The 20,072-nt window shown below is 45.0% G+C and overlaps 1 protein-coding gene across 1 annotated transcript in view; it reads left to right on the top strand.

Annotated features, from left to right (window-relative positions):
* The window catches only part of DNAH14 (dynein axonemal heavy chain 14), a 530,612-nt gene that overhangs the window by 251,583 nt on the left and 258,957 nt on the right, over positions 1 to 20,072 (top strand). The window contains 4 exon segments of the mRNA XM_065589985.1: positions 1,524 to 1,695; positions 10,492 to 10,581; positions 10,890 to 11,024; positions 19,559 to 19,774. Of these exon segments, the coding sequence (XP_065446057.1) occupies positions 1,524 to 1,695; positions 10,492 to 10,581; positions 10,890 to 11,024; positions 19,559 to 19,774 (613 nt within the window).

Below are 20,072 nucleotides of genomic sequence, written 5' to 3'. Positions count from 1 at the left end.
TGGATTGTATTAGCCATGATAAGTCCCACATGAGATTCTAATGAGCAAACTAGGGAAATGTGGTCTAGATGAAATTACCAAAAGGTGGTGCACAACTGGTTGAAAAACCATACTTAGAGTAGTTATTAATGGTTTACTGTCAAACCGGGAAATCTAGTAGGGTCCTGCTTAGATCAGTCCTGGGTTGGGTACTATTCAATATTTTCTTTAATGACTTGGCAATAGAGTGGAGAGTATGCTTATAAAATTTACAGATGGCACCAAGATAGAAGGGGTTGCAAATCCTTTAGAGGACAGGATTAGAATTCAAACTGACCTTGATTCATTGGAGAACTGGTGTGAAATCAGCAAGATGAAATTCAATAGAACAGGTGTAAAGTACTACATTTAGGAAGGAAAAATCAAATCCCCAACTACAAAATGGGGAATAATTGGCCAGGCAGTAGTACTGCTGAAAAGGATCTGGGGGTATAGTGGGTCACAATTTGAATATGAGACAATGTCATGCAGTTGCAAAAAAGGCAAATATTCTAGGGTGGATTAACTGTAGTGTTATATGTGAGACATGAGAGGTAATTGTTCTGCTCTGCTTGGTACTGATGAGACCTCATCTGAAGTATTGCTTTCAGTTTTGGACGCCACACTTTCAAATGTGGGCAAATTCAAGTGAGTCCAGAGGACAGCAACAAAAATGATAAAAGATTTAGAAAACATGACTGATGAGGAAAGGTTTAAAAAACACTAGGGATGTTTAGTTTTGAGAAAAGAGGGGGAGACCTGATAAGTCTACAAATGTTATAACAAGGATGGTGATCAATTGTTGTCCTACTTTCAATGGACATGGAGAAGAAATAATTAGCTTAATCTGTAGCAAGGGAGATTGAGGTTAGATATAAGGAAAATCTTTCTAACTGTAAGGATAGTTATATACTGGAATAGGCTATCAAAGGAGGTTGTGCAATTCCCCTCATAGGAGGCTTTTATGAATAGGTTAGACAAACACCTGTCAGGGATGGTCTAGATATACTTGGTCCTATCTCAGCACAGGGAGATGGACTAGATGACCTCTTGAGATCCTGTCCAGCCCTACATTTCTATGATTGTTGTTTTAATATACTGTGATTTGAATTCCTGTTTTACTCTATTCATTTGCCTTTTTTCCTGTTGAATAGATTTTGTATTAATTTACTACTCATGGGCCTGATCCAACTTTTATTGAAGTCAGTGAGAATCTTTTATTTTATTTCAGTCAGAATTGGATTGGGTCCCAAATGAGGAAAGTGAGCAAAATTATGTTCCAAGGTGAAATTCAAATTAAATAAGGAAGTTTGATCTCACCTTGTCCTTCCAAACTCTTTTCAGTACAAAAATGTGATTGTTTTCAAAATATCTGCTAAAATGTACAGTATGATGCACAATTATAAATGAATTAGAAAATGAGAATGATATTCTCCCAGGGTGTAAGACAGATAGAACCATATATTAAATAGCCTGGGTTGACATTCTTTTTATAATTTTTCTAGAAATTATTATACTAGTGTTCCTGCAGAAGAAGAAACTCTCATTATAATCAATTCATTGAAAGAAGCGAATTTACCCAAGTTTCTTGCAGAAGATGTTCCTCTGTTTGAGAACATTATGGCAGATCTGTTCCCAGGAATTACAGTTCCAAGAGTAAGCACTCACAAACTAGAGGTAATAAAATGAATAGGGCTTTTCTGGGATAGTGATTGACAACTTAAATGTCACTGTTTTGTTTCAATAAAGAAAGGGATAAAAAAATCTTTAATGGTTTAAAAATTCTTAAAATTTTTATTAAGGGAGAAACCCTGATTTGCAGCAATCAAAGTGATGTGGCTTGATCGGGGAGAGTTCTCCAATGGCCAGGGAAATAGCATCCTTCCCCTCTCCACCCTAGGCCATGGAGCCACTCTGCAACTCCTGAAGACTCAGGCCTGACCTACTTCACAAAGATATGTTTGAACCATAGATCTTCAGTCCCAGATCTGCTGATTTATCCTCCATCCTTCACAGCCCCATGGAGACCAGGGAGTGGAGCCCTACTATGCAAGTTCCTCTGATTTGTGCTCTGTGCAGTGGAACATGTTCCACTACCTATTGGGCCCTATGTGTCTGCAGAGGAAAGGGGAAGCAGGGTTTTCCCTTAACATTTTTTGTCTGTAGTCCAGTTATCTCAGTTGTCTAAAGAAACCCATTTTAAAAGTAAATCAAATTTACTTTTAAGTCTTTTGTGTTAATTTCACATGTTGATATAAAATAACATGGGATTTCTGTTAAAGGTGGAATTTCTAGTTTGTTTGAGAGAAACCTGTAGAGCTTTTTTCCTCTTCATTTGTTGAAATTTGCCCAAAGATTTGAACACTGTGGAATCTTTTCTATTCTTGGTGGTCATGTGTAGCTGGAGTTTGTGTATGTATTGAAGAGAAGGTGGATCTCTGTCCAGCCCTTGTGAACAAAGATCCCTTGATCATCTTGAGATCTTTTGTGAGACTATTGGGCTGATTTTCCCGCTACTTAAGCAATATGCAAGTCTTTGTGGTATAAGGGCCTAACTTTAAGCAGGCAATGTGTCCAACTGACTTCAGTTAAGTTAAGCACTTGCATAAGTCTTTGCAGGATTGGTACCTTACACTGATACATACTGAGAATAATTCTGTTTATGTAAAATCAGTGTGAGGTTCCTCAAGCCCATTATTTATAAGGCTTTTACAGAAAAGAGCAAGCCATAACCATGTCATAAAGGATTTAAAAGTTCTTCTTCGAGTTCCCTGTGGGTGCTCCACTTCAGGCGTTGGTGCGTCCCGGTGCCACTGATCGGAGATTTTCGGTAGCAGAACCTGGTTGGGACACACATGCACAGTAGCTATCTCGCAATGCCGTTGGAGATTCAAGTAGCGCTCGTGCGTCCCAGACCCGTCAGATCCTTTTCAGCTGTCCTCGGCTGCAGACGGAGCTCCAACGGCAGTGTCACAGAACCATCTAGAAAAGTGTTAAAAATAATTATTAGTTAAGTTAGTCCTCAATAGTTAGTTAGTCATTGTTGAACTAGATTTCGTTTCTTTTTCTAACCAGTTAAACTAAAAAAAAAAAAAAAAAACCTCCCTAGGGGTTTTTTCCCTCCGTTTCCTTTAGTTATCCCACGACCAAATTGGAATCTGAAAATGCCAGCCTCTCCTGGGTTTAAAACATGTACTTCTTGTAAGGACGCGATGCCCATCTCCGACGGACACTCACAATGTGTCTGCTGCTTAGGAGAGGAGCACATTCCTCAGAAATGCTTCCACTGCAGTAATCTTAAAGCCAGAGTGAGGAGAGACAGGGATCTCCGACTCAAAATGATTCTTATGGAAAAATCCCTCACACCACCCTCCGCTCCGGGAATTGGGGGATTTGCCAGGTACGTCCTCCCTGAACAGAGCAAGTACCCTCTCCTCCAAAAAGGCGAGGAAGAGGGAGACATCTCCTGCTCATGGAGAACCGTTGAAGAGAAAACAGTCTCCAGCAAGATCGCTACCCATGGTGACCAGCAGGGTGAGCATGTTTGATGCTCCGAGCATCTCTGGCACCACCAGTACTGGGACCTCGGCTGGCAGAGATAAGGAACCAAGTTGCAGGCATAAATCAACTTCCTCCACAGCACCAACTACTCCAAGGAAGGACACGGTGCCGACAATGCCTAAGCTCGCTATGCCATCTCCTGTGATGCCACATACTACAGAGCTGATACCTGACCATACTAAGTCGGCACCAGCAAAGGTCATGCACAGGCAGACGGGATCAACGTCCCAGGCTTCTACACATAAGAACATGGCACCGCTGCCCTCAGCACCATACTCCCTCACTAAAGCAGCCGATATCAGAATCTCATCCACATCGATACTTGGCACTGACAGTTCTCCGGTGCCAATGGCACCGGTGCAACTGGAATCACCAAATGCTTCCAGATTCTCAAGTGATGAGGAAGCTGATATGTATGAGGCAGTCTTCTACTCCGGAGATTCCTCCCCATTGGGCACTGAACCACCAGTGTTGCACACAAGTTCCAGGGAACACCTATCCAGGGACATGCTTCCATGGCTGACTAACCTGTGGATGTGCTGCCCATGCCATTCCCAATGCAATGGGCACAGTGGGACTCATGGGCAGTTTACCATGCTCAGACCCAAGGGCCCCGTACATCGCAGAGGTGACAGATACGCTCTGCGACAGGTACTGCAAACGAGCCCTCGGAGACACAGGAGGACTCTGAAGAGGAATTGGATGATTCCAATGACCAAGAACAATCACCAACTCACAACTCATCTTCATCTCTGGATGAGGCGGTCATGCCATCCGCACCCACCATTGCAGATGACTCAAAACAATTTCAAGAGCTATTCAAACGGATGGCACCCAGCCAGAACATCCAGCTGGAGGTGACTGAAAACCAACATCAGCTCAAGATACTACACCCAGCATCCTCGACTAAGATTGCACTACCGATTAATAGCGCTCTAATGGAACGAGCAGAATTAGTATGGCAAACACAAGCAACCATACCTCCGACATGCAAAAGGGTGGACAGGAAGTATTAAGTTCCCAACAAGGGTATGGACTTCCTATTTTCACACTCTCAGCCATACTTCTTGGTTGTGGAGGCGGTGAACCAATAGGTGGAACAACCCCATTATAAATCTACCCCACTGGACAAGGACTCAAAAAGATTGGATTTGTTTGGCTGAAAGGTCTATTCATCAGCAACCCTTGAATTTCTCATGGCCAGCTACACAGCAGTACTAGCGAAATACGACCATGATTATTACCAAAAACTCAGTGAATTCATAGCAGACATCCCAGAAGACCGATGGGATCAATTCCAATCCACCATAACCGAAGGTCAGCTCATGGCGAGGACTGCTTTACAAGCATCCCTTAACATCATGGTCATAGCTGCTCGCACAACAGCTACAGCAGTAGTCATGAGGAGGGCCTCCTGGCTACAATCCTCTGGAATACCAAAGGACCTCCAGACTAAAGTCGGGAACCTCCCCTTTGACAGGGAAAAACTATTCTCGGCAAAAACAGATGAAGTCCTACACTCAATGATCAGAGGGGTAGCCGTGTTAGTCTGGATCTGTAAAAAGCGACAGAGTCCTGTGGCACCTTATAGACTAACAGAAGTATTGGAGCATAAACTTTTGTGGGTGAATACCCACTTCGTCAGACGCACATGGTGGAAATATACATACTTGACACCATGCAAGGCACTGCATTTAGCTGTATGGAGTGGAAATCCATCAACCTCATGAAGAAACTTGCACAAGTACAGACAGATATCATGTTCCTTTCCAAATGCAAACGGATGGACATCATACCAAATGGACTGAAGGTGAAAAATCCATTGCTATCTACATACTGCACACACCACAGTGAGAGATTATGCCAGACACTATCAAAGAAACTGAGAAACCACCTGATCAGCATCCTATACAGCAAACAGGAAAACATCAAAAAAGAGCTCTCCAACCTGGAGACTTTCATAAATAACCAACCTTCCACACAAACGGACTTTACTAAAATAAGACAGAAGATCTACTTTACACACTTCACCTCTCTACAAAGGAAAAAGGACCGTAAGCTGTCTAAAATCCTACCTGCCACATGGAGCCACAACAGTGGTACCCCTAACTCACCCAGCAATATCGTCAATTTATCCAGCTACACACTCAACCAGACAGAAGAGTCTGTTTATCTCGGGGACTCTCTTTTTGCCCCACCACCCCCACGAACATGATACAGTTCTGCGGTGATCTGGAAGCCTACTTTCGCCACCTCTGACTCAAAGAATACTTTCAAGATAATACTCAACAGCGCACTGATACACAGATACCCCCCCACCAACAGCACAAAAAGAACTCCACATGGACTCCTCCTGAGGGTCGAAATGACATTCTGGACCTATACAGAGAAAGCTTCCGCCGACATGCACAGGCAGAAATTCTGGAAAAACAACATCGCTTGCCTCATAACCTAAGTCGTGCAGAACGCAATGCCATCCACAGCCTCAGAAACAACCCTGGCATTATAATCAAAGAGGTTGTCATCATGAACAGGGGTGCAGTTGTCATCATGAACAGGTCTGACTACCAAAAGGAGGCTGCCAGACAACTTTCCAATACCAAATTCTACAGGCCACTTTCCTCAGATCCCACCGAGGAATATACTAAGAAACTGCACCATCTACTCAGGACACTCCCTACACTAACACAGGAAGGAAAATTTCCACCATCTGATGAAGTGGGTATTCACCCACGAAAGCTTATGCTCCAATACTTCTGCTAGTCTATAAGGTGCCACAGGACTCTTTGTCGCTTTTTACACTCAATGAAAGACTTTCGAACTACGCTCCAAACCCTGGGCATCTGTACGTCCCTTAACAGATGTAGGAGATATCAACCTTATCAGTGCAATAGACACAACTGGACAGAGACAACAGAGGCCTTATGATAGTCAAAGACAAAGGCACAGATCACAAAGACATCACCTTACCCAGTCCCAGACTGCGACATCCCAATCACCTTCAAATAAGACGCAATTTTGAAACGTTGGTCGAGGATCTGACCGACCGCCCCCGACCACCAGCGCCAATAGAACCAATAATCCAAGTTTTTGGTCATTGACTCTGACCGTTCTACCATATATGGGCCACCATCACTACGAACCACTGGGTTTTGGAGATCATTCGAACAGATTATATCATCCCCTTTACCTTTATCCCACCTACCCACCCGCCTGCCCCATCCCTCTTCAGGGAACCTTCTCATGAGCACCTATTGAGACAAGAAGTAGATCACCTTCTACAATTAGGGGCCATGGAACAAGTTCCAACACAACACAGAGGGAAAGGATTTTACTCCCATTATTTCCTGACTCAAAAGAAAAACGGAGGTTGGAGACCCATACTAGATCTCAGAAAACTCAACAAATTTGTCCACACACACAGATTCAAAATGGTCACAGTGAACTCGATCATCCCAGCTATGGAAGAGGGGGACTGATTCTCAGCCTTTGACATACAAGATGCTTACTTTCACATTACCATCCATACTGCTCACAGACAATTCCTACAATTCACAGTGGGACAAGATCACTTCCAATACAGAGTACTGCCATTTGGACCGTTAACAGTTCCACGGGTCTTTACCAAAACCCTAGAGGTGGTAGCTGCTCATCTACGCCAACAGGGAATACTGGTATTCCTATACTTAGATGATTGCCTACTAAAAGGTTCTACCAGGATGGAAACACTACACATGACTTGACAAACCATCTCTCTATTTCACTCCCTAGGGCTACAAATCAACGAAAAGAAATCTACCCTAACTCCAGTACAACAACTGGACTTCATAGGAGTGCACCTGGACTCAGTAGAGGCCAAAGCATTGCTACCGATGCCCCAATTCACAGCGCTGACCTCCGTCATATCGGTGATCTCAGATAGCCTGTATAGGTGTCTGTATGCACCTGCTGACAACTCCTGGGATATATGGCGGCCACCACTTTCATTGTAAAACATTCCAGACTACACCTGCATTGCTTTCACGAAAGCACAACCTACACAAAAGACTCACGCCAACCCCAGAGGTCCTACATTCACTACGACGGTGGACAAACCTAATAAACGTGTGCTCAGGCATCCCGTTTCAGCAGGTACAAATCACAACAGATGCCTCACTGGTCGGATGGGGAGCTCACCTAAACCAATATACAACCCAAGGCAAGTGGTCCCCCCACAGAAACACACTTACACATCAACCTGCTCGAATTATGCATGGTTCGCAACACATACCAACATTTCCTCCCCATTATACGCCAACAGATAACGTTGCATGTATGTTCTATATAAACCGCCAGGGTGGGGCACATTCCCATTCCTTATGCACGGAGGCCTTAAAACTATGGAACTGGTGCATAAAACACAACATCTCTGTTACAGCAGCATACCTCCCAGGCTGACTGAACATGATGGTGGACACATTAAGCAGATGGTTTTCCCAAGAGCTTGAATGGGAACTGAACGACAAAATAATCCAACACATATTTCACATGTGGGGGTCACCACACATAGATCTGTTCGTGACATCAGTAAACAAGAAATGCCCAAAGTTTTGCTCACGAGCAGGACTTGGAGCACGATCCTTGGGGGATGCTTTCCTCATCAAATGGAGTGCTCCTCTTCTATACGCATTTCCACTGATACCTCAGATCTCCAGAGTGATGCACAAAATACGAACAGACAGAGGCAAAATAATACTCATAGTACTGACATGGTCCAGACAGACTTGGTTCCCTTACCTGTCGCGCATGGCGATCTGCAAACTGTTCACTTTTCCTCGCCTACGGACTCTTCTCTCTCAGGACATCGGTCAAGTCCTCCATCTGGACCTGAAGAGACTTCACCTAAAGGCATGGGTCCACCCCAACGAACTAACCTGCTCAGAATAGGTAAAACAAGTGTTAATAAACAGCAGGAAATACAGCACACGCACTATCTACCTCCAAAAATGTAAAAGATTCTTTCTGTGGTGCCAAAACAAACAGATAGCTTCAAGGCGGGCACCACTTCCACTAATCATGGATTATTTATTATCCCTAAAGAACTCAGAGCTTGCTATGAGCTCGCTTAGAGTTCACCTTGTGGCCATCACGGCCTTCCATAAACAAGTAGATGGAACATTGATATTCACCCACCCGATTACTAAATGATTCCTAACGGGCATACAGAATATGTATCCAGACATCCAAGAACCCATACCCACATGGGACTTAAATCTGGTTCTCAAAAGTCTAACCAGAGCCTCTTTTGAACCCTTAGCCACATGCTCATTACTTCACTTATCTATGAAAGTGGCATTCCTGGTCGCCATTACATCGGAACAAAGAGTTAGTGAAATAGGGGTTCTCATGGCTCACCCTCATTCACAATATTCTTCAAGGATAAAGTCACACTTAGAACACATCCTAAGTTTATGCCCAAAATATCATCTTCATTCCATCTCAACCAACAAATTCACTTACATACGTTCCACCCAAAACCACACACTAATGCTCAAGAGGCAATCCTGCACACACTGGATGTGCGCCGGGCCTTGGCCTTTTACCTAGACAGAACGAAGCCATTCCGTAAATCTTTTAGACTCGTTGTGTCAACAACAGAACGATCAAAAGGCTCTGCCGTATGACTCAAAGATTATCCAAATGGATATCCAGCTGTATCCATACATGCTATTCACTACATACAACTGAAGCCCCTCTGGGCATCAGAGCCCACTCAACAAGAGCTTTAGCTACCTCCACAGCATTTCTACACAATGTTCCCATTCTAGACATCTGTAGGGTAGCCACCTGGGCCTCTGAACACACATTCATGAACCACTGTGCAGTCACACTTGGTTCCAGCTTGGATACCCGACTAGGCCTCACTGTACTAGCCTCAGCAATTGACTCCACTCCGAAGTCCCTTCCATCCTCATGAGGGCACTGCTCTACATTCATCTGAAGTGGCGCACCCACAGCACTCGAAGAAGAAGAGAGGGTTCGTCACCTTTATGCAGTAACTGAGGTTCTTCGAGATGTGTGTCCTTCTGGGTGCTCCACTACCCATCCTCCTCCCCTCTACTTCGGAGTTTGCAGTAAGGACTCTACAGTAGAGCAGGAACTGAGGGATTAGGACAGGCAAGTGCTAGTTGAATCGACAACGGCACCATGAGACGGTTACTGCGCACACACGTCCCAACCAGGCACTGGTACTGAAAATCTCTGATCAGCAGCGCCGGGATGCACCTGAAGTGGAGCACCCACAGGGACACACATCTGGAAGAACCTCAGTTACTGCACAAGGTGAGTAACCCTCTCTTTTGAATTTCCATGATATTATAGTTAACATGTTTCATGTCTTAGGAGTTAAGTTGTGTACAGTATTATAATTCAAGTAAGTGGAAATTCTGAGCATGACTTTGCCCATAGAAAATAAAGGGAACGCTTTTTATGAAGACAAGGTCATGACACTGAAGGACTAAGTAAAAGAAAGAAACAACTAGGTTAATAATTTAATATGTTCCATTTTATCTGTCAATTTGAGCTGTGCTAAACCGGATGCATGTGATATTTAAGCATTATAGTTGGAATTGCAATTAATCAGAGATTTCTTTATGATATTGTTAATTGCATTCTAGCATGCATCAGAAACATTTGTATGTTTTTAGGGGATACAATAACCTATTTTATTTATTTAATTTTTTTTTTTAGGAATATTAGCCCCAGGTATTGTGGAAATCACCTACTTTTCTAATTTCTTCTGCTTCTGATACTGCTGCCTTCCTAAAAATGTTTTCAGGAAAATGCATTTACCGCAGAAGCAGTCACTTTACCTTTTAATTTCTTTTAAGTACTATTACTGTGCTAACTATGTGATTTTTTTTTTCATCTTAGAAATCAGTAGCTGTTGCAATGCAACAGTTATGTTTGCAGCCTTGGGCATCTCAGATAGAAAAAGTTTTACAGTTTCACAATCAAATTCTGGTAAGTACAGCAGAACATTCGTTAATATGACAAATGCCTTGAATTTGAGGTACAAGTGCAGAGATTCTTTGAAGATTTGTGACAGTATCCAAAAGATCCTAATATAATCACATGCCTATTGAGAACTACAAAATTGATATTGTAGTAGAAAGAAAAAAATATTTTTCAGAACAAAATCAAATTCATATCAGAATTCTAAACTTGCACACATGCTAAATCATTGAAATTTTTTTCTAATAGTCTATCATTTTAGGGATAAGCTCCAATGCCACTTAGAAATGAGCTGATCTTTGCAAATGTGTTTTCAGGCTCGGGTTGGTGTGATGTTAGTAGGCCCTACAGGTGGAGGGAAGACAACTGTTAGAACAATTTTAGAAAAAGCCTTGGTAATTTTACCAACTTTATGTTTGGAAAAAATTTCAAAAAATGATGCTGTTTTGCAGGTAAGATATTTGAATATCTGCCTTTATATGTTAGTTTTAAGCTGCTGGTTTTAGTTTAATTTTTAATGTTGAAGGGCATTTATTTTAAAGCCTGGTTCATAATTCTGCATAGATCATAATTTTTCCAGCAAACTAATTTATCAGTAAAGATCCGTATTTGTTTCTCTTTTTAAATTGAGTGCTTTGGGAAAGTAATACGTTAATATTCTGGGGAGAGTATTTTGAAAAGTGCCCAAGAAAGTTTGATGCCCAGCTCCCATTGAAAGTCAGTAGGAGTTGGATGCCTTAAGTCTCTTAGGCACTTTTGAAAATTGCACTCTGAAGTGTGAGGGTGGGAAGACCAAGTTTCCTCACTATACTCAATCTTTGAGCCTCAGGCCTGGTCCACACTAACCCCCCACTTCGAACTAAGGTACGCAAATTCAGCTACGTTAATAACGTAGCTGAATTCGAAGTACCTTAGTTCGAACTTACCGCGGGTCCAGACGCGGCAGGCAGGCTCCCCTGTCGATGCCGCGTACTCCTCTCGCCGAGCTGGAGTACCGGCGTCGACGGCGAGCACTTCCGGGATCGATCCCAGAAGATCGATTGCTTACTGCCGGACCCAGAGGTAAGTGTAGACCTACCCTCAGTCCTTGACCTAGGAAGACCACCCCTGTACCTGAGAGGTAATTTGTTCTTCATGCCTATTCATTCAGACCTTGGCCTTTCTATTGATTGACACTATTGTGCTCAAATATATCAGTGATATGGGCAGTTGTCTACTTGGAAGCGGACTGAGACAACTTTTAGTAATTACAGATCATTGCGAGATTTGAACCAGTAATAACCTAGTAATGAAACACTTCATGCCTCATTACCAATTCCCTGAATCATCTAGTCCCCTATTTATTGTTTAGAATTAATTAGTCAGACATACACTTTTCAGCTAAGAAAACTGAAAGAGATCTGTTTATATTTCAAAAAGAATACATACTTTATGCTCCCATTTTTATTAAAGAATGTCAATATCTTGCAGTAAAATTTAACTTTTTGTAGTTAGCCTTTTAAAATGTAAATTATTTTAGATAAGGGATAACCCAGTAATAATCTTGCAATTAAGAATTTATTGCATGATACTGAACCACAAAAAAAAATCATATATGGTGCAGCAAGACTTAGCAATGACAAATCTGGAAGTCAGTGCAACAAAAGATTTATGTAAAGACATCTGAAGCATAAAATACTCTTCTTTTTTTATACAAATATTTTACATTTAACTGCTAATTCATTAACATGAGCTTATTTTGGTCTTTTGGGTAAGTACCCATTTTTTTAAATTGGCCAAAAATTTACTACTACTTTGAGTGCTTGCTCATGTCCATTCCACTGTAAGTGTGTGCTCACTACACGCACCGGGGCTGGAAGTTTTTCCCTCAGTGGTATCCACAGCGGATCGGCTCTGGCACCATCTGGAGTGACGTGCATATGTGCCAGTATAAGGACCACTGCCACCCCCCATTCAGTTCCTTCTTACCGCCAGTGATGGTGCTGGAACATTCCATTGCCTTGGCAAGTTTTTGACTCTTCCAGTGTTGTTTCTAGTATTTTTTGCTGTATATAATTGTGGAGAGTAGTTTCTAGTGTAGTTCGTATTAGTTCCCTTAGTGTAAGTAGAGAATAAGTTAATTAGTCTCCTACGAGACTTAGCCCAGGGACGGTGCATGCCCCAGTCCCTGGGCTTCAAGCCTTGTGAGCACTGTAAAAAAACCTACGTCCATCAGCAGTCCCCACCAAAGCTATCTGAAGTGCTTGAGGGAAACCCACATAAGCGACACGTGTCGCATTTGCAAAAGGTTTAAGCCGCACACCAAAAAGGAGTGAGACATTTGGCTTCGAGCGCTCCTTATGGAGCCAGCCAGATTGGACTCGGCTACAAGCACCTCTGCGTCAGTGCAGAGTGTGGCACCGGCCCTGACCTCCGAACAGCACCGATCCCCATCCCCAGTACCTGCTAAGAAGCAGAAGAAACACACCGGGATCGGGCAGTCTCACATGTCTTGTAAAGGGAAAGAGAAAGCCGGAGGTGAGCAAAGACCCATGTGGGACAGCTGATCCTCTCTAGAGTGCAGCCAGGCTCCAGCATCACCGGCTGATCTATCGAGCTCCCTCTGGGACCTGCCCACCACCCTGGGAAGCAGCAGAGGCACCCAGCACCTGGCAGAGCTATCCACCCCAGAGGACGTTCAGGCTGCTTAAGGACATATTGTCCTTCCCAGTGCTGCTGATGCCTGTGATAGAAGTTGCCCGCTCGAGAGGCAATCCTGCCCTGGGGCCCTTAAAACGATTCCCATCTGCATGGCATCGCTCCCTGGCACCACCACAGGAGGCATCCCCCCAGCAGTCTCCAGAGCTGTGCTGTCTGCCCTCCAACACAAGCCAGCTGGCCTGCCAGAGCTCCCAGCACCACTCCCTGGACTCCAGGCACCATTCTTCAGAATCCCAGCGTCGTTAGCCAGCTATCTGGCACAAACCTCTCAAGGCACACCACCAGTCTGCAGAGGCCTGGCACTGGTCTCCTGAGTGTCTGCGTTACTCTCCAGACTCATGGCACCGATCCCTTGAGTCTCAACGCCGGTCTCTGAATCGACGGTACCGGTCTCCAGAGGCCCGATGGCAATCTCTGGAGTCATGATGGAGGTCTCTGCACTCCCGGTCACTGGAGCCCTGGCACCATTTCCAGAGTGTGAGGCATCAATAACCAGGCAACCATCATTGATCCACCAAGTGCTGTCACCGGAGACCCAACAACAAGTTCTGACTTCCTGGCACCGATCCCCAGGGGATGAGGATAGGGACAGCCAGCATGGAAAGGGCAAAGAGGCGGTAGTGGTACCACCAGGGGGGAGGGAGGGGTAGCTCAGTGGTTTGAGCATTGGCCTACTAAACCCAGGGTTGTGAGCTCAATCTTTGAGGGGGCCATGTAGGGATCTTGGGAAAACATCAGTACTTGGTCCTGCTAGTGAAGGCAGGGGTCTGGGCTCGATTACCTTTCAGGATCCCTTCCAGTTCTATGAGATAGGTATATCTCCGTGGTCCCCAAGATGAGTCTCTTCCTTCTCAGTCTCGGAAGCGAGGAGCTCGTAGTGCCCGTGGGCCAAGATCACCTGCCGGTTTCATCGGGATTTCCCCCGGAACTGCCAACAAGTGCTTCGCCTCAGGGCCAGTGACGGCTCCATGGCAGTTCTGGAACCCTTGGGAGTTCCCTCAGATATTGGAGCTTGTGCAGTGATCAGTCTGATCACTGCTTCTGAGAAGCGATTGGCGACAGTTTCCCGTCCACCCTAGGACTCAGAAGAGGAGTTGGAGCAGAGTGTCCAGTGGTAGCCGGCCTCAGCCAAGGCTCCCCCGGCAGCGGAAACGGAGTTGGTCGACCCAATTCCTCATCCTCTTCACTTGATAAGCCATTGGCAGGGCCCTCCCATATGATTCCCCAGGACGATGTCAAAGCTCAGCAGGAGCTACTTAAGAATGGCAACGAATCTGGGGCTGGGGGTCGAGGAGTTGTCAGAACCTTCCAACACCCTATTTGACATATTGAGTGCAGCGGCCCCTTCTAAGGTGTTTCTGCCTGTCCACCAGGAGGTGGTAAAGTTAATCGAGGCCTTGTGGCAAATTCCCTCCTCCCCGTCCCTGCCCCGCCCCCCATCTCCAAGCGGGCGGAGAGGAGATACTATGTCCCAGCTAAAGGCTTCAAATACCTTTCCACCCTCCCCTCCCTGAGCTCTTTGGTTGTATCCGCTGCCACTGAACTTGACAGGCAGGGCAACCTGCTTTGACTCCTAAAAACAAAGACGCAAAGAGGCTCGATATGTTTGGCAGAAAGATTTATTTGACTGCCGGCCTCCAATTGCGAGTGCCCACACACACAGCCCTGCTTGGCAGATACGATTATAACATTTGGCAATCTGTGGCCAAGCTTTTGGACTCTTTGCCAGAGGGCTCTAAGCAGGAGTTCCTGGGCATTCTCAAGAAGGGCAAGACAGTGGTGAGGGCTACTCTCCAAGCAGCCTCAGATGCAGTGGACTCTGCAGTCAGGACTGTGGCTTTTATTTTCCAACCGTTTACTGCCCTACCTCCCTGCTTGGGCTTCTATAATATCAAACCAGTACGTGCTTAGCCCTGTGGCGGGGGAGTATACCCTCCAATTCCTTTTTATCCCTCCCTCCCTCCCTTCTACCCCCTCTTCAGGGACCCTTCTCACAAGCATCTGCTCACTCAGGAGATTCAAGAACTCCTGTGGGTGGGAGCCATAGAGGAAGTTCCCCAGCATCTGAGAGGGAAAGGATTTTACTCCTACTGTTTTTTTATTCCAAAGGCCAAGGGGGGGTCTATGCCACATTCTCAACCTGCAAGACATCATCAAATATCTCAAGAAGTTGAAGTTCTGCATGGTCTCCCTAGCCTCCATCATCCCTTCCCTGAATCCTGGAGACTGGTACACTGCCCTCGACTTGAAGAATGTGTATTTTCATATTTCGATTTTTCATGGCTAAAGAAGGTTCCTACAGTTTGTAATCGGGCAGACCCATTACCAGTTCACAGTGCTCCCATTGGGCCTAGCGACAGCACCAAGAGTGTTAACAAAGTGCATGGTAGAGGTTGCAGCCTACCTCAGACATAGGGGTATCCAAATCTACCCATAGCTCGACAACTAGCTTATCGGGCCAGTCTAGGGAGCATGTCCAATGCAGTGTCGCGGTGCTACAAGCCATCTGCCACGCGCTGTGCCTGTTGATAAACTAACAAAAATCAACATTGGTCCTGGTGCAGAAGTTTATTAGAGCAGTTTTCGACTCTTCCCAAGCCAGAGCTTTCCTGCCAGAAGCCAGGTTTGAGGCAGTGTCAGATCTGATTGCTCAAATCACTGCCCACCCACTCACTACAGCCTGGACCTGTCTCAGACTGCTAGGACACATGGTGGCATGCACTTATGTTGTCCAGCACACAAGACTACGCCTCAGACCCCTCCAGATGTAGCTGGCATCACTTGGATAAGCTCCTCACTATCCCGCCACGGGTACTCACTGCCCTGCAGTGGTGGTCCAACCTTGATCTGGTGTTGGAAGGTGTTTCGTTTGCGACTCCACAACCCACAGTGTCCCTGGTGTCAAATGCTTCTGACCTTGGTAGGGGAGCCCACCTCGGTACACTCAGAACAGACATCAGGTCTATGGTGTAGAGAGGAGCTGTCACTTCACATAAACATCAGAGAGTTCAGGGCCATCCACCTGGCTTGCTTAGTGTTCCTTCCCATCTGTCTGGTTGAGTAGTGCAGTTATTGACAGACAACACGGCCTCCATGTTCTAAGTCAACAGACGGGGGAGCTCGATCATCGGCCCTTTGTCAGGAAGCCCTTCACCTGTGGGACTTCTGTATCCAAAATGCTATCCACCTGGAAGTCTCCAACTTCCCTGGCGTCCCGAACACTCTGGTGGATCACCTCAGCGGGTCCTTCTTCTCTCACCATGCATGGTCCCTCCACTCGGAGGTCATCAAGATGCTCTTTCAGAAGTGGGGAGCTCCCCAAGTGGACCTGTTCATCACCAGACAGAACAGAAAATGTCACCAGTTTTCCTCTCTGCAGGGTCTCGACAGTGGCTCGCCATCCGATGCCTTTCTCCTATCATGGACAGGTGACCTGATGTACACCTTACTGCCAATCTCACTGATCAGCAAAGTCCTCTTGAAGACCAAGAGGGACAAGGCGTGAGTCATTATGATCGCCCCGGGTTGGCCTCGCCAGCATTGGTTCAGCACGCTCATGGACTTAGCGGTAGCAGCCCCATGGACTTGCCAACTGCCGGGACCTGCTCTCTCGGGATTATGGACAGTTACTGCACCTGAACCTCACCTCTCTCCACCTCACAGCGTGGATGCTGCATGGCTGAATCTTGAAGAACAAGCCTGCTCTAGTCAGGTCCAACAGGTTCTTTCAGAAAGCAGAAAGGCCTCCACCAGAGTGACTTACCTGGCAAAGTGGAAGCGCTTCTCTTGCTGGGTGTCGGAGCAGAATATCTTTCCAGTCCACTCGTCACTATAATCCATCCTGGATTACCTGCTTCACTTAAAGCACCAGGGCCTTGCCTTTTCATCGATCAAGGTGCATTTGGCGGCCATATCGGTCTTCCACTCTTGCATCCAGGGTCGATCAGTATTCTCACACAAGATGACAATCAGATTCCTGAAAGGCCTTGAAACACTTTTCACACTGGTCTGGGATCCAGTTCCCCAATGGGATCTCAACCTGGTCCTCTCCAGGCTCATTGGCCCTCCCTTCGAGCCTCTGGCTTCTTGCACTCTTTCACACCTGTAATGGAAGGTCTCATTCCTTGTAGCTATTACGTTGGCGAGGCGAGTCTCTGAGATTAAAGCTCTTACGCTGGAGCTCCCACACACGGTGTTCTACAAGGACAAGATAAAACTGTGTCCCCATCCAGCCTTCCTGCCAAAGGTGATATTGCAGTTGCATGTCAACCAGGATATCTTCCTCCTGATATTCTGTCCAAAGCCTCACGTTTTCAATGAGGAGAGGCATCTACACACCCTAGACATCAGGCATGCGCTAGCCTTCTACCTGGAGCGCACCAAGCCCTTCCATACATCTACTCAACTCTTCATTGCGGTGGCTGATAGGATGAAGAGCCTTCCAGTGTCTTCTCAAAGGATTTTGTCCTGAATCACCACATACATCCGTACTTGCTAGGAGATAGAACAGGCTGTGCCCCCACCGATAGTGACAGCTCATTCCATAAGAGTTCAGGCATCATCAGCCGGTTTCTTGGCACATGTCCCCATCCAGGACATCTGCAGAGCTGTGATGTGGTCATCAGTATACACTTCATGATGCATTATGCCATCACCCAGCAGGCCAGAGACAACTCTGGCTTTGGCAGAGCTGTCTTGCAATTGACACTCCATGAACTCTATCCGCTCCGGAGGTACTGCTTGGGAGTCACCTACAATGGAATGAGCAAGCACTCGAAGAAGAAAAAACGGTTACCTTTCGTAACTGTTGTTCTTCAAGATGTGTTGCTCATGTCCATTCCATGATCCACTCTCCTTCCCCTCTGTTGGAGTTGCAGCAAGAAGGAACTGAAGGGGAGGCCAGTTGTGAGAGCACCAGAGAGCAATCCCCTATGGATGCTACTGAGGAAAAAACTTCCGGCACCGGTGCATGTGGTGAACACATACACCTACAATGGAATGGACATGAGCAACACATCTCAAAGAACAACCAGTTACAAAAGGTGAGTAACCAGGGATTTTTTTATATTCTTCCATTAAAGAACAAATTTTTTCTTTTAAAATTTCCATGGATGTTTGGTTCTCACAGACCTGACAGACTAATATATCAGCAGTGGTTGTGCAAGCTTTCCCACACACTTTAATCTAAGTCTGCAACAGGTCTAGCTGTTTCAGTCCTAGGCTACTAGAATTGTGTGGTAGTTTTACAAAGAAGGCAGATGTCAAGTAGGAACTAGGTATAGACCACATATTTATTTTCACTTATGACATGTAACAAGTTATGAAGCCAGGCCTCCAGAGTCTATGGCTAGTTCATTAACCCATTGCGCTACCTAGCTCTACTTTTGAATAAGAAAACAAATATAAATTCTAATCAACATACCGAGTGTGAAAATAAATGTCATACTTTGTTGTCCGGTGTTGTGTTATTTTGAAGCTTTACTATCATGAAGGTTAGAATATTTTATGCTCACATTTCCACCATATCAAAAAGAGCTGTTCCTAAATTAATCTTCAATAGAAAAACTCAGATTGGTAATGTGGCTTTTCTAATATCAGACTTACTGTGTTTAAAAACTCCATAAAGCTTCTTTATGCTGTTTGAATGTAAATTAAACACACTTGTGGTACGTTTCAGACCTTGTTGCCGAGGTCCCTGAGTCCCTTATGAAGCTAATGGAAGATTTGACTGAGGCCTGGTCTCCACTGAAAAGTTAGGTCAACCCAGCTACATCACTTAGGGGTGTAAAAAAGAAAATCCACACTCCTGAGCAATGTAGTTAAGCTGACCTAACCCCCGGGGTAAACAGCGTTTACTGTTTACTGGGTCAAGAATTCTACCGCTTCTCAGGAGGGTGGATTACCTACACCAACAGGAGAACCCCTACCATTGCTGTAGGGGGAGTATCTACACTGAAGCACCACAGTGGTGCAGCTATGCTGCTGTAGCATTTCAAGTATAGACAAGCCCTGAGTAAGAATTCAGGGCCAAATTCAAGAAGGTCTTTATGTGCATATTTGAGTTAGTCCATTGAAATCAGTGGGACTGCTCACATGCTTAAAGTTATACACATGCATAAGTACCTTGCTGAATCAGGGCCCCACTAAGAATTGTTAGATTTGACCCTTTGTGGTATATAAATGGTGGTGCAATCTGTCCTAGTCATTAAGGCTGAAGGCCTTATAATTGAAGTAGAATTAAGCTAATAGTAGCTTATTCTACAATTAAAAAAAATCTTTACCTCAGAATGCACCGAAGAAAGGAAAAGTGGATACTTTTGTAATAAACCCAAAGTGTGTCAGTGTTGGTGAGCTGTATGGACAGACTGATCCTAATACTATGGAGTGGTCTGATGGATTATTGGCATCAGCAGTTCGAACATTTGCAAAACATTCAACAAAAAAATCTAAAAAAATGGAGGCAAACACTGATGCAGCTACAAGAATACAGGACGCTTACACGGTGAGTTCAGTTGTTATTTTAATGATTATAAGGAATATGTTAGTTTTGCATGACCTAATGTTTACTTGTAAATTGGGCCAGCTGTAGGGTTTTGAGAGTCTGGCAAGGCTATTATTTGGGCTCTCTACCCCCTAAACCTCTCCTTTCACCGCAATAATCCTCTTCTTTCCTCCTTATTCTTTCCCACCAAGGAGGATAGCCAGCAGAATGTCAATTGATGCTCTTTTGGCCAAATTTTATTCCCACTGAAATCAGTAAGAGGATTGCCTTGACTATAATGGGATCAGGATTTGGCCAT

Source organism: Chrysemys picta, chromosome 3 (assembly GCF_011386835.1).
Source record: "Chrysemys picta bellii isolate R12L10 chromosome 3, ASM1138683v2, whole genome shotgun sequence".
Lineage (NCBI taxonomy): Eukaryota > Metazoa > Chordata > Testudines > Emydidae > Chrysemys > Chrysemys picta.
This window is presented reverse-complemented; position numbering and strand designations above follow the sequence as displayed.